This window comes from Lipotes vexillifer, unplaced genomic scaffold (genome assembly GCF_000442215.2).
Source record: "Lipotes vexillifer unplaced genomic scaffold, Lipotes_vexillifer_v1.1 scaffold1106, whole genome shotgun sequence".
NCBI classification, from domain to species: Eukaryota; Metazoa; Chordata; class Mammalia; order Artiodactyla; family Lipotidae; genus Lipotes; species Lipotes vexillifer.
In genome coordinates, this window is record NW_006776601.1 from 1,408,279 (window position 1) to 1,422,727 (window position 14,449).

General features: G+C 42.4%; 1 protein-coding gene across 1 annotated transcript in view; it reads left to right on the plus strand.

Annotated features, from left to right (window-relative positions):
- Positions 1-2,172, plus strand: part of HGD (homogentisate 1,2-dioxygenase) — a 46,438-nt gene extending 44,266 nt beyond the window's left edge. The window contains exon 14 of the mRNA XM_007450510.1: positions 1,825-2,172. Coding sequence (XP_007450572.1) covers positions 1,825-1,974 — 150 coding nt within the window. The 3' untranslated portion in view covers positions 1,975-2,172. The remainder of the gene's footprint in view (positions 1-1,824) is intronic.
- Positions 2,173-14,449: the final 12,277 nt, after the last annotated feature.

A 14,449-nucleotide genomic window follows, 5' to 3' on the forward strand; every position in this document is an offset into this window, starting at 1 on the left:
TTCTGTAGAACCCCTTCATCTCTGTGCGAGAGCCCTATGAAATATTGATAATCTTAAACTATTACTTCTGAAAGTTCCTGGAAGTTCACAGGCTATCCCAGAGTTACCACTTAGTAACCTTCAGTGCCCAACTTGGCTTTGGATAGTGCTACTAGGGAGCAGGGCTTTTGCAACAGTGAGGCACAGGACAGGGCTGTTTCTATGAGGAGCAAGACTTTGGGGAATGTCTAGGGCTTGGAGCTCTCGTGAGAAGGAGCTCTCCTATGGAGGGGAGCCCAGACTACCTGGCAAAGGAGGGTCCAACACTTTACTAGACCTAACTGGGTCTCCCTCACCATTTCCCATTACATAATTTGGATCCAGGCTCATCCATATGCCTTATCCTTATACCACTTTGCAATAAATTAGCTTTATAATACTGTCTTCATAGCTCAGCTGGGATGGAGTTTTGTTACTCCAGTCAGACAGCAAGGCTCCTAAGAAGTAGTCAGCAAAGAGACAACAATAATTATTGCCTTAATAATGACTTTTATATCTGAATAGTGCTTTATAACGTGCACAACACCTCCATATGATCTTATTTGGTCCTCATATCAAGCTTCACAGGAAGTCAGGCAGAGACAATCAACTCCATTGTTTTTTTTTAAAATATGTATTTATTTATTATTTTATGTATTTGTTTGTTTGTTTATTTATTTTGGCTGCTCCTGGTCTTAATTGCGGCACATGGGATCTTTGTAGCAGCATGTGGGATCTTTAGTTGCGGCATGCGCACTTGTTTAGTAGCAGCATGCAGACTCTTAGCTGTGGCACGCATGCGGGATCTAGTTCCCCGACCAGGGATCAAACCCAGTCCCCCTGCATTGGGAGCGCAGAGTCTCACCCACTGGACCACCAGGGAAGTCCCTCTCCATTGTTTTAGGCAAAAAAAGGTTAATGTATATTAGACACCAGACATTAACATGGGTTCTCTGAGTTGTGGCACAAAGAGAATTTTTATCTTCCTTTTGTCCATGTATATTTTTTAAATTTCCAGCGACATGAGCATATAAGAATTGTAGGGTTTTCTTTTTTTTTTTTAAGCCATAGTGAGTCGGAAAATCAGCAACAGGTGAAGCAGGCATGTCTAGAATGCACAGGGCACTTGCATATTCTTTCTGTTGCAGGTGAAACCTGCCTGAACATAGCAGGACATCCATCATTCAGAACCTTCCGGGACAGGGCTTTTAAAAGTGCTACAGACGTTCCTGCTCCCTTCTTCCCACCTTCTCCTCCTCACTCTCTCTTTTCCTTCTTTTCCTTTTCCCAGCCTATCTCTTGGTCAGAGTCCTGCAAAAGAAAGGCTCAAATCCCAGCTCTATGATTTCTTACTACTATCACCTTAGACAGTCATTTCCCAGCTCTGAACCTTAGTTTCCTCACCTGCAAAATGGAAAGTATGTTCTCCCTCACATGGACATAGCCACAGTAAAGTCCCCTGAGAAGAATATTCCTAGGACTCTCCCACCTCTGCCCTTGGATCTAGCAAATTTAGCTCCATGATGCTACAAGGACAATATGATGCTTACGTGTCCAGTTCCATTTTACAGAATGAAACTTGAGTGTCAGAGAAGTTAAGGATCTTGCACAAGCTACTACGCACTTATAAGTAGTAGGGCCAGAGCCAGAACCCAAGGCTTGAGTTTTTCTCCTCACTGTGCTAGCACACATGATTTATTATTCAAAGATTCTACCTACTCATATCGTCTCTCTTGACATCTAATCAAATGTGTTTTAGTATCCACCTCACTTCTTCTTTCTTGTCCCCATCCTCATTCCCTACAGGCGTTTATGTTTGAGTCTTCTCTAAGTATGGCCGTCACCAAGTGGGGGCTGAAGACCTCTAATTGTTTGGATGAGAACTACTACAAGTGCTGGGAACCTCTCAAGAGCCACTTCACCCCCAATTCCAGGAACCCTGCAGGAAATAATTGAGACTGGAGCATTGCTACCACAATTGAGAATGGATTTGTGTGATTTCCTTTAGAATCTCATGCTCTTTGGCAGTACTGGGGGAAGAGGTTGGTTAAAATGAGAACTTTTTCACAGTCAAGGAACTCAAACATTTATAGAGATGTATTTGGAAAGTTCTGTCAGCTTAATTACTCAATAAATACTTGCTGGTGTTCTGTGAAAGTGGCAGTTGGTCATAATCAGGCCTTGATGAGGCAGACCTGTGGTGCCCAGGAATGGAAGTCCATGAGATTGGACCAGGAGATTAGGTTCTCCTGGAGTGAGAAGACAGGCAACAGAACAGAAAGGAATGGGAAGCAGTATTTCTCACTACTTTATTTTATTTATTTATTTATTTATTTATTTATTTATTTTGTGGTACGCGGGCCTCTCACTGTTGTGGCCTCTCCCGTTGCGGAGCACAGGCTCTGGACGCGCAGGCTCAGCGGCCATGGCTCACGGGCCCCCAGCCGCTCCGCGGCATGTGGGATCTTCCCGGACCGGGGCACGAACCCGTGTTCCCTGCATCGGTAGGCGGGCTCTCAACCACTGCGCCACCAGGGGAGCCCTTTCTCACTACTTTAGTTCTGTAGTTTTAACACATTTCCCCCACTTTGTTGCCAAATTTTGTGCTACCAAATTTTTATTTAACAGTGTGTAATGAGAGTCAGCTATGTGTCAGGGCCTAGGAACTAGGGTTGCCAGATAAAATACAACATGCCCAGTTATGTTTGAATTTCAGATAAATCACAAATAATTTTTAGTATAAGTATGTCTTGTGCATTTTTTGGATATACTTATACTACAAAATTATTCGTAGTTTATCTGAAATTCAAATTTAACTGATATGCCTGTATTTTTATTTGCTAAATCTGTCAGTCCTACAAGGTCGTCAAGGAGATAGACATGGTCCTGGCCCTTACAGAGTTTACATTCTAGACAGGGAGACAAAATATACAAACAGTATAATTACAAATTGTGAAACAGGCAAAGAAGAAAACAAATAGGAACTGAGATGGGAATGACAGGTGGGATGGGGAGATCTTCTTTAGAGAGGAAGGTCTTCATTGAAAAAGTGACATTTAGCCAGACCTAAAGGATAGGAAGGAGCAAGTCATTGGAAGAGTAAGGCTGGGCTGGGCTGGGCTGGGGTAAAGGAGCATTCCAAGAAAAAGCCTCGTGGGTCCAAGGAACTCAAAGAAGAGTGGATGTGGGGAGCCCAGGAGCAGGCCATTGCAATAGTCCAGGCAAAAGACACCATTGTCCTGGACTAATGAGGTAGCAGCAGGGAGAGAGTGGATAAATCCCTGAAAGCTTTGGGGTAGACCTGAAAGAACTTGTTAGTGGACTGGATGTAAGGTCTGTGGGAAAGAGGAGCTGCGGACAGGGCTGGGACAACTGCTAGGTTTCTGGAAGCAGCATTTCATGATCTCAAACAATAAGGTATCTTTGAGGGTGACAGTAGTTGGTGTGCCTTCCCAATGTTCCTTAATATATTAAGAAATCTTTATTAAAAATAAACCATTGTAAACTAGTAAAGCAGTTAATCCTTTAAATTTTTTAAATTGACCCCTATAGCAGGTTGCCAGTGGCTCACCTATATCCCATTAGCAATCGCCATCCTGTGTTGACCAGCTGCTTCCAGTTGCCAGCAGGACACTCACAACATTGACTGAGGCCCAAACCAGAACAAAAGTGCTGAGGATTTTTTTTTTTAACATCTTTATTGGAGTATAATTGCTTTACAATGTTGTGTTAGTTTCTGCTGTATAAAAAAGTGAATCAGCTAGTGCTGAGGATTGGATGGCCCTGGATGCAGCCCTCAACCAACGGAACAGAAATTAGTGGATAAATACGCCAGCTCTCTTGCTCCATACTTCTGAGGCTTGTGTTCAGCTGTGATTCCCCTCAACTTCCAGAAGGATTAAGCTCCACTGCTCATGGTGGCAACTTCTAGAAATGCATCCATTAGTAGCTTCCTTCCCTCTCACCTCCCCACTCTCCTATGGTGCTTCCTGGGCTCTTATCTCAAAAAACCCCAAACTAAGACAACCACTGAATATTCCCAAACTCCAGCACTTCCGTAATGAGCTCATTCTAACCCTCCTCTTATACACAAACCTAGACTCTCACCCATTTTGGTTCACTCTATCATCAGTGTGGTGACAAGGCCTTCCTAGAGCTAAGGAAACGTTCTGGGTTTACATCCATTTAGCATCCAAGCCTGTGTACTTTATCTCCCCAGTGCTGGCAGCAACTCATCAGCAGGAGAAAATATTTCATGCAGACCAGGCTCTTCACACTAATTTTAAAAAGATTTAGTTTCTTTCTGTTGTGCTTCAGATCAGCTAGAAAGATCTGTATCATTTCCTTAATTCCTTATTCTCGAAGATACCTTCCTCTACTATGCTTCCCAAGAAATACACCATCTCTTGGCTTAGAAATTAAAAACTCTTTTAAAAAAAAAGCCACCCAGATTAAGGTTCCTCCAATGACAGGAGGGTTTTCTGCCAGGTACCCTTGGCATCTTTATATATTTTCGAGAGAATGCCATAGAAGCCACCCTTCCCTTTTTTCTTTTTGGGAGACTTCTCTCACAGCCTGGGCTACTGGCAATTGCTCTAGACCAATGGTTCTCAGTAAGGGTGATTTTGTACCCCTCGCCCAAGACATCTGGCAAAGTCTAGAGACATTTTTTGGTTGTCACAACTGGGGAGGGTGCTACTGGCATCTATAGGTAAAGGTTAGGGAAGCTGGCAAACATTCTACAATGCACAGGACAAAGAATTATCCAGTACTGAATGTCAATAGTGCCGAGGTTGAAAAACCCTGCAGTGGTTTTCAACTTCAGCTATACATTGGAGCTCCTGGCAGCTTCTGAAACTCCAAGTGCCCAGGCTGTATCTCAGACCAACTAAATTAGAAATACTGGGAATGGAATCCAAGTGAGAATTTTTTTTGAAACTCCTCTGGTAATTCCAATGCACAGGCAAGGGTTAGGACCACTGTTTTGGAAACCACCTTAAAATCAGTATCCAAAACATTCTCTGTTTCCAACCTTAGATCCTGGTCCAAATCTGGGCTTCCTGGGGTCTACAGAAAGGAGGTGGAAAAAGTTCCCAATGTTTCATGGAATGAGATGCGATGGGATGGGATAGGGTGTGTGGTGAGCAATTACCCAGGAGAAGCAGGCTACAAGGCAGTGGTGAGGTGGGCCACTCTCTTCCTTCAGAAAGCACAAGCTTTATTGCCCAGATGGGACACAGAGAGAGCGCAGGGAGGACGAGAGGGAAGGTAAGAAACCTAATGACCGGATGTAAACTATAAGTTAATAGTTAATGTGCAGTTTCTGTGTTGTAGTTTTCCAGAGTGATGAAAGAGTTATCACTTCTGGGTTTGAAGGAAGTTCTGTCCTTCTGGAAAGATATTTTACTACTAAAATGAAAAAAAGGTGTGGGGGCTTGAGAGCTGACATTTAAACTTCTTTGTTACATTTAGTAATCAGCTAGCCTTCAATTTAATATAATCAACTTTATATAATTGCATGACAAATCTGAAGTATGTCCAAAATGTATCCTTTTGTGAGTCAGTGTTGTACATAATTAAGAGGACAGATGCTAAAGCCAGACTGCCTGGGTTCAAATCCAGGCTCTACCACTTATTAGCTGTGTGACCCTGAGTGAGTTATTAATTTTTCTGAGCCTCTATTTCCTCAGCTGTAAAATGTGGATAATGATAGTACCTACTTCATAAGGAATTCAGACTGTGCTTATAGCTGAATGAGTTTGAGCAAGTGACTTAACCTCTCTGAACCTCACCTTCCTCATTTGTAAGAAGGAAATGATTTATTTCATAAGGATTTGGTGGGGGTTAAATGAGAGCCTGCACTGAAAGCACCCACACTGCTTTTGGCACATAGTGAGCATAGGCAAATTTACCTATTATTATTGTTATAGTTTATTGTTGCTATGGTGACTCAGTGAATACTTATTAGTTCCTGCCTCAGAGAAGCTATTGTGTGACCTACTGTAGGATACACTGGAATGAGTAAGCCAAGGTCCTTGTCCCTAAATAACTAGCCTTTAGCTGAGGAGGAAGGCATGTACTCTTCTAATGCAATAAGTAACAGAAGCCCAAAGTGTGGAAAATTTAAAGTACATACTGCCTTCTTTTCGTTATCTTTTAGGTCTTAAAACAGGAAAACCATATTGAAGTTCAATTTAAGATTTCAACAGTGCATATTAATAGCTCAATTAAAGTGAAAGTTAAGACAGAATCTAAAATGGCTTTGATATAAGTAGTTCACCTATGACTAACTACAGAGCTTTTCCTGAGGAATCTTGCCTAATCAAGTGGGCCTTTGGACTCTAGTTAGCCTACTCTAGGTTTTTTAAATCTAAAATTATATCATAAGCTTTGACACAACTCACTACAGTACTATTAACAGTGATACCTCATAAAAAAAACAAGTGTATGCAATTCTATACAGTTCCTGGAATAGAAATTTAACAAACGGGGCAGTTTCATTCATTAATGAGCATTTACTGCCCTTATTTTATAAATAAAATTAAAATCTAAAGGATAGGTATATTTTACAACACTGCTTCTCTTAATAAAAGGACATGGTATCAGTTGAGTGCAGTCAACTGTAACTGAAAATCTAACATTAGCTTAACAACTAGGACTTTATTTCAAAAAAGAAGCCTGAGGTTGGCAGGTCAGGACAAGGACAATGATAACACGAAGTTTTCCTGGAACCAAGTTCATTCTGGTTTTCTGCTCTGCTATTCTTGGATATTGTCTTATCTTCATGTCACTTCCATGTTCTAGGTCAGGGGAAGGGAGGAAAGCAAAAGGGTGAAGGAACAGAAAGATTTCTCCTTGGGAAATGTCTTTTATTGAGGGAAGGAAGCCCTCCCCAGTAGATTTCTCTTACGTCTCATGTGCAGAACTGGGTCACATGTCCACCCTTAGACCAATCCCAGGTTCATTCCCTAGGCGTGGGGTCATGCCCACCCTCCCTGAGATAAAGGGACTTCCACCACCCTCCTGAACAAATCAGCGTTGTATTAGAAGAAAAAGGAGAGTGAGTATTGGTGGGCAACAACTACTGCCTGCCATGGATACATTCTTGTGGAAATTCGGCAAGAATAACATGCGAAGTGTTGGTTTTGAATCAAATATTTTCACTCTCACAGCCCCAAGAAGAGATAAATCTACTAATACTTGCTTTACACAGAAAATGCTCCTAACATCTGCCTAGTTTCTCTCCAAATACATCCTTATTAAAATTGTTACCAACCTTCCCGGCTTGGTCCCCAACAAAGGTCCCTCTGCCAGTGTCTTTGGAACTGATAGAACAAGTTCAGTTCAGAAGCAAAGGAAAGCTTTATTCTTTGATCAAAGAATGGAGATGTGAGCTCAAGCCCTAGAGCACATGCTTTCTCTGGGACAGGCAACTGGAGGGGCTGCTTTATAGGGTTCTCATCTGCAGAGGGAAGGGCAGCGGAGTTCTTGAGGGTCATGCGCAGTTGTGCTGTTCACAGCACTTCAGGCCACAGCATCTCTTCACACAGCACGTGGCCATCTTGAATTGAGGTGTCAGGCACAGCTGTTCTGCCCCAGGAACTCTAATCCGATGCGTTAGGTGCAAGGCCTCTGCACACAGGCCCCTATGGGCAAGTGAAGCTAGACTAAGCACAAGAGAAGAGGTTTAGACCTTAAATTATCACCTAGATTCCATCTTATTTTTCCCAGGACCCCAGTGGGCTTTGATGGTGACAGAACGGTTTTTCAAGTCTTCTTTTTATACAGGGTAAGGAGGTTGGCTGGCAGTTGTCTCAATTGTCCCGACAGTCTCATTTCTAATCACAGACAGGTGACACGGACAATCAGAGCAGTAGGACTTAATCAAAACCTAAAATACTGATCCTCAAATTAGCAGGGTTTCTTTCTTTTTTTTTTAATTTTAACTTTTTAAAATTTGATTTATTTATTTTGGTTGTGCCAGGTCTTAGTTGCGGCAGGCAGCCTCCTTAGTTGCAGCCGGCAGGCTCCTCAGATGTGGCTCACGGGATCCTTAGTTGTGGCATGTGAATTCTTAGCTGCAGCATGCATGTGGGATCTAGTTCCCTGACCAAGGATCGAACGCACGTTCCCTGCATTGGGAGGTGGATTCTTAACCACTGTGCCACCAGAGAAGTCCCTTTCTTTCTTTCTTTTTTTTTTTTTAAATAGACTTTAATTTTTTAGAGCAGTTTTAGGTTCATGGCAAAATTGAGGGGAAGGTACAGAGATTTCCCAAATACCCTCTGCCTTCAGTCATGCATGGCCTCCACCATTATCAATATCCCCCACCAGAGTGGTATATTTTTTACAACAGAGGAACCTACGTTGACACACGAGTGTCACCAAAAACCCATAGTTTACATTAGGGTTCACTCTTGGCATTGTACATTCTGTGGGTTTGGACAAATATAATAACATGTATCTACCCTTACAGTGTCCTACAGAGTAGTTTCACTGTCCTAAAAATCCTCTGTCCTCTGTCTATTCATCCCTCCCTTGGTTGCTTCCAGGTTATGGCCATTATGAATTAAGCTGCTATAAACATCCATATGCAGGTTTCTGTGTAGGCATAAGTTTTCAACTCCTTTTGGTAACTACCAAGGAGTATGATTGTTGGATCATGTGGTAAAAGTATGTTTAGTTTTGTAGAAAACTGATAATGACAAACTGCCGAAGTGACTGTACCATTTTACATTCCCACCAGAAATGAATGAGAGCTCTTTATCAGGGTTCTTGAAGAATTGGACAAGTTGTTTCTCCTATCTAAACCTTTCCTATAGAGTTAGGCTGTGAGACTAGCAGATCTTTAAAGATCGTTCCAGCTCTAACTCTATACCTGTGAATGTGCTAGAAAAGTGCACATGGGGGTTCCTGTTCTTGAAGGCAACATCTCTTAATCCCTCCAGGCTGGATTAGGTGTCCTTTCTCAGTATTGGGCTCCATACAACATCAGTCTTTATCGCTTTCAAAGATGTGCCCTCTGGAGTCAGCCTGCCCAGATTTAAGTTCTATCTCAGCCCTTATTAGCTAGAGGACTCGAGCAAATTATTTAACCTCTCAAAAATTTATGATGATGAGATATAAGGTATGATTTTAATGATGATTTTTAAGATATGTTGAGAGGTGTGTAAAGCCTTTACTTTAGCTTAGTGCCTGGAACACGAGTAAAAGCTTAATAAGCGTTGACTGCTGTAATTATTTTTCTCCATTGTGAGTTCCTCCAAGAAGAAGCTGTATCTTCAGATTAGTATCCTTAGTGCTTAGTAAATGACCGGGGCTCAGTTAAGTATTTGATCAACACAGAAAACCAGCAGGATGACGCTAGCCGATGATGTAACCCTGGACGACGTGATCATGGTGAAAGATGACCTCTCTGGTGCCGACATCGAGGCAATCTGTATAGAAGAAGCTGGCCTGATGGCCTTGAGAGAACGTAGAATGAAAGTAACGAATGAAGACTTCATAAAGTCTAGAGAAAATGTTCTTTATGAAAAACAAGAAGGCACTCCTTAGGGGCTCTATCTCTAGTGGACCACAGTTGCCTTCCAGGAAAAGGTTGGAAGTGTCCCGACCCCTCGGAGGTGTGAGGTTGGGGAAGTTGCCTAGGAGTCCATGTCCCGGTTGATCTTCATTAGCACAGCATCCTGAGTACCTTTTGAGCATGATGTGTAGGATTCCCATCTGGCTCTCTTTGTATGTTGGTCACGTGCAGTGCTGTCTTCCCAATAAACCAGCTCTTTCTCAACCCCCCCCCCAACCCTGCACACACACACAAGAGACCTGATGGCCAGTGTCCTACTAGAATTCAGTAGGACACAGGCTCCTTTGTCCCAGTGGCTCCAGGAAACTAACCATCCCCAGTACCTGCAGACCAACAGCAGCACATTTTCCTTGTGGCCTGAACTTGTCTCTCCTCCCAAACCCCCTGATGGGAACAAATTGCTTCTGTGCCACTCCTGCAGAGCATGATTTTGGAGAAGCTGCCCATCCAGCTTCTAGTATATGGCACTGGGGTTATTGAAACCCTCCATCTCCATCTACCCTCACCCAAGCCACTCCACATAAAATAATAATAATACTCTTTGATGCCGTCTCCATCTCACATAAAGAATAAAACCCTCTTTAGAAAACTTTGTTTTTAATTGATGTGAACCATATAATGTAAGTAGAAAAAAGTGCTTAACTGTGCAAATGTAGTTTCAAGAAAAGTCCCCTCTCACATTTTCCTCCTACCCACAACAATTTTATATCAGATTGCAGTCCTTGAATCCCTCCTGTAATGATTTCTGGAGCAGCCTCAGCCAACTTGCCTCTCTCCCCAACCCCCAAGATTTTTCCAGAGCCTAATTATTAAATAAGAGATGAATGATTTAAATGCAATTTGTGATAAGAATGGACTTTAATCTGATAAGATGATACTCCTTGTGATTATGGGGGAAATGAATTTGAACTTTAGTGCAGGTTTGCTCCAGAATTCTCAGATGTTTCACCAGCCATCCATCTCCAGGGACATTCAGAGATCAGATGTCAGACTTTCAGCTTGACTTTAATCCTATAAATCCTGAAACTTGGCCATAGGATTGATGCTCACTGCACCTTCTTGGGATGATAAAGAGTCTCCAGGTAGATGACACTGTTCAGGCCACAGTGGTTATCAGCAGAGGGAGTCATCTCTAGCTCAGCTAGAGAAATGGCAGTAAACAAGGCAGCCAGAGAGGGAACTATCAGATGTATTACAGTCATAGTTATAGGTACAAATAGGTCCTATAATAGAAACATGATAAAATTCTGTTTGTTCACACAAAGATAGAAAGTGGCACTGGAAGCTTTGAAAATTCAGAATCTTTGAATGTTTTCATAGGATTATGTTTTTACTAATTTTAAAGTGCTGTTCATATTTTTAAATCACACATATTTGATCAAGACAGTTTCTTGTTCAGATCTCTAATCTCTTCAAATACCCCATTAACGATCCTGAAGACTGTAGAGATAATCAATACCCTGTTATCTTCCCCAAAGTTATGAGAAGACTGTGTGCCAGGAGTGAGAAAGAAAAATAAATCAGGGACTGGACGCAGGGGATTTTGATCAGAGCATGAATAATCTTTTTCTCCAGGCAGGATCCATAATAAAGGGTAAAAAGACATAGTACTTAAACAAACCAGCCTGTTAGACAAGGAATATTGTTCCAGAGAGAGGAAGGGATGTCATACAAGGAAAAGGAATTATTAAGAAGACTGGCTCCTCATGCATGTGCCTGAAGGGGAACTAATAGAGATAATATATTTAGACTTTCATAAAGCTTTCGACAAGTTCACATCTAAATGAGTCATCCTGGGATCGGCAGGGGCTGCTTTGTCCTGCACTGAGAGCTGTCTCAAAAATTGAAAATAATTTCTGGCCTGAAGCCTTACAACAGCCTGGTTACTAGTCATCCTCCAGCCTCTCCTACCCCAAGATGTTCCTCCAGTAACCAGAAGGATATTCCAGGAGTGCAAATTCAATAAGGTTACTCCTGCTTAACACCTTCAAAGCTCCCACTGTCATCAGGTTGAAGTCTAAATTCCTTACCTGTGATAAAGGCTTTATGATCTTGTTCCTGGTTACCTTCCTCAATATATAACTATCATTTTTTGGATGCTCAGCATTTGAACCACTTTATGTTTGGGAATTCCTTACCTGCTTTAGAGCTGAAAATACTACATGTTTGCTTTTTCAGTCTCCCTTGCAGCCAGAACTCAGGCATATAACCTGGGCTCAGCCAATCCCTGGGGTCAGCCAATCAGATGCCCTGGACTTAGGAGCAAGTGACAGGAAGATACAGCAGCCTTGAGGAACTCTTTCCAGCGGCTATACTTGTAACAAACTTGAGTTCGTGGGCCAACAGAAGCAGATTACTGTGGGCTTCTGTGCCCAGTGCCTCTAGCAGAATCAGTCAGACAAATGGCAGCACTGAGTGCTCAGATGAGGTGTAATTGGTGTTCTCACCAGATCACTTCTGAGTGATTTGGGGCACTGTTCATGGTGATGAAAAATCTTTTGAAATTGATTAAACTCTTAAGGACACATTGCTCAATAATTCTCTATGTTAAAAAAGTGTTTGTTTAAAAAATTCTGCCTATGCCTCTCTGGGTATTGCCTTCTTTCAAAGTTTAGACACAAAAGATACATTGTAAATGTTTTTTCTGTTACTGAGGTGTACTAAAACAACTCTTGAGGAAAGAAGATTGGTATAATCAAGGATTAGTATCTTTTTTTTTTAATTTATTTTATCTTTGGCTGTGTTGGGTCTCCGTTGCTGTGCGGGCTTTCTCCAGTTGTGGCGAGCGGGGGCTACTCTTCGTTGCGGTGCGCGGGCTTCTCATTGCGGTGGCTTCTCTTTTTGCGGAGTGTGGGCTCCGCACGTGGCTGCAGTACTTGCAGCATGCGGGCTCAGTAGTTGTGGCACACGGGCTTAGCTGCTCCGCGGCATGTGGGATCTTCCCGGACCAGGGCTTAAACCCGTGTCCCCTGCATTGCAGGCAGATTAACCACTGCACCACCAGGGAAGCTGAAGGATTAATATCTTTAATTTACCTTAAGTCTTAAAATCATTAAGAAAAAAAGACGTTTTACATCAGAAAAATTGGGCAGTGGATTTGAGCAAGTAAATAACAAAATAAACGGCCAAAAATATATGAAAAAAGTTATCCTTCAATAGTAAATGAAATGCAAATTAAAACATTTTCACTAATTAGGTTTAAAAATAATAATAGGGGCTTCCCTGGTGGCGCAGTGGTTAAGAATCTGCCTGATAATGCAGGGGATGCAGGTTCAAGCCCTGGTCCAGGAAGATCCCACATGCCGTGGAGCAACTAAGCCCGTGCGCCACAACTACTGAGCCTGCGCTCTAGAGCCCGTGAGCCACAACTACTGAAACCCGCACGCCTAGAGCCCGTCTCTGCAACAACAGAAGCCACGCAATGAGAAGCCCGTGCACCGCGACGAAGAGTAGCCCCCACTCACCGCACCTAAAGCCCACGTGCAGCAATGAAGACCTGATGCAGCCAAAAAAAATAATAGTAAACACTCACTGAGGCCTGAATATACGCCACTAAATATTTTATAACTATTATAAATATTATAAATAATAACTCATTAAACAATGAGTTTAATAACTTTTAATAACTTTTAATAACAATGTAAGTTTTACTAGTTTATCCATTTTAAAGATAAGGAAACACTTCACCATTAAATAGCAGAGCAGGGATATAAAGGTAAGGAGGGGTGGGACTGAAAGTTCCAACTCTCTAATCACATGGTTGGTTCTCCAGGCAGCCAGCCCCCATCCTTAGGTGTGGCCCAAAACTCACCTCATTAATATAACAAAAGATACCTTTATCTGTTTCATCACTTAGGAAATCCCAAGGGTTTTAGAACCTTTGTGCCAGAAACAAAGACCGAATATATATTTATTATAAATCATAGTATAACAGGATTTCACTTTTTTTTTTTTTTTTTTAGGATTTCACTTTAATTTGAAGTTATAACTATCTCCTGGCCATTTGTACCTGGGAAACAGCAAAAAGAAAAAAAAAAAAAGGTTTTCACACTGGCAGCACTAAGTGACCTTGATTACAAGGATTACAAGGGTTGCTGCTACACAACAGGGGCGGTAAGGGATATGCCTTGGCACCGAGAGGATTCACTGGCTTACCTTGGAGCTTTCGTGTCCAGTGATAACTGTAAACAGGCAGTTGCTGCAACAAAGGCCTGATGATGCTAGAGTAACTAAGGTTCTGGCCTTTGGAAATGAAGGTACTGGTGACTCAGGCAAGCAACCTAGATCTGCAAAAGTTATGGCCAAGAGAAGGGAACTCTACAGCATGGTGGGGGTAGATGAAGATTATCAGCTAGGGGGCTTCCCTGGTGGCGCAGTGGTTAAGAATCTGCCTGCCAATGCAGGGGACACGGGTTCGAGCCCTGTCTGGGAAAATCCCACATGCCGTGGAGCAACTAAGCCCGTGAGCCACAACTACTGAGCCTGAGCGTCTGGAGCCTGTGCTCCACAACGGGAGAGGCCGTGACAGTGGGAGGCCTTTGCACCGCAATGAAGAGTGGCCCCCACTCGCTGCAACTGGAGAAAGCCCTCGCACAGAAGCGAAGACCCAACACAGCCAAAAATAAATAAATTTTTTTAAAATGTGGCAAGAAATTAAAAAAAAAAAAAAGATTATCAGCTAGGGCCTCAGACCGGTCACAACTGTGTAGACTGTAGCTTGTTCCACTAACTCTCCAGTTAAGACTGTACCTGACTACCACCCTGAATGATACATTGCAGATTAGATTCAATGTGTGTACAGATCCAAGCAGTACATGGAGTGGATGAGGAAATAGTATACCTCTTGTG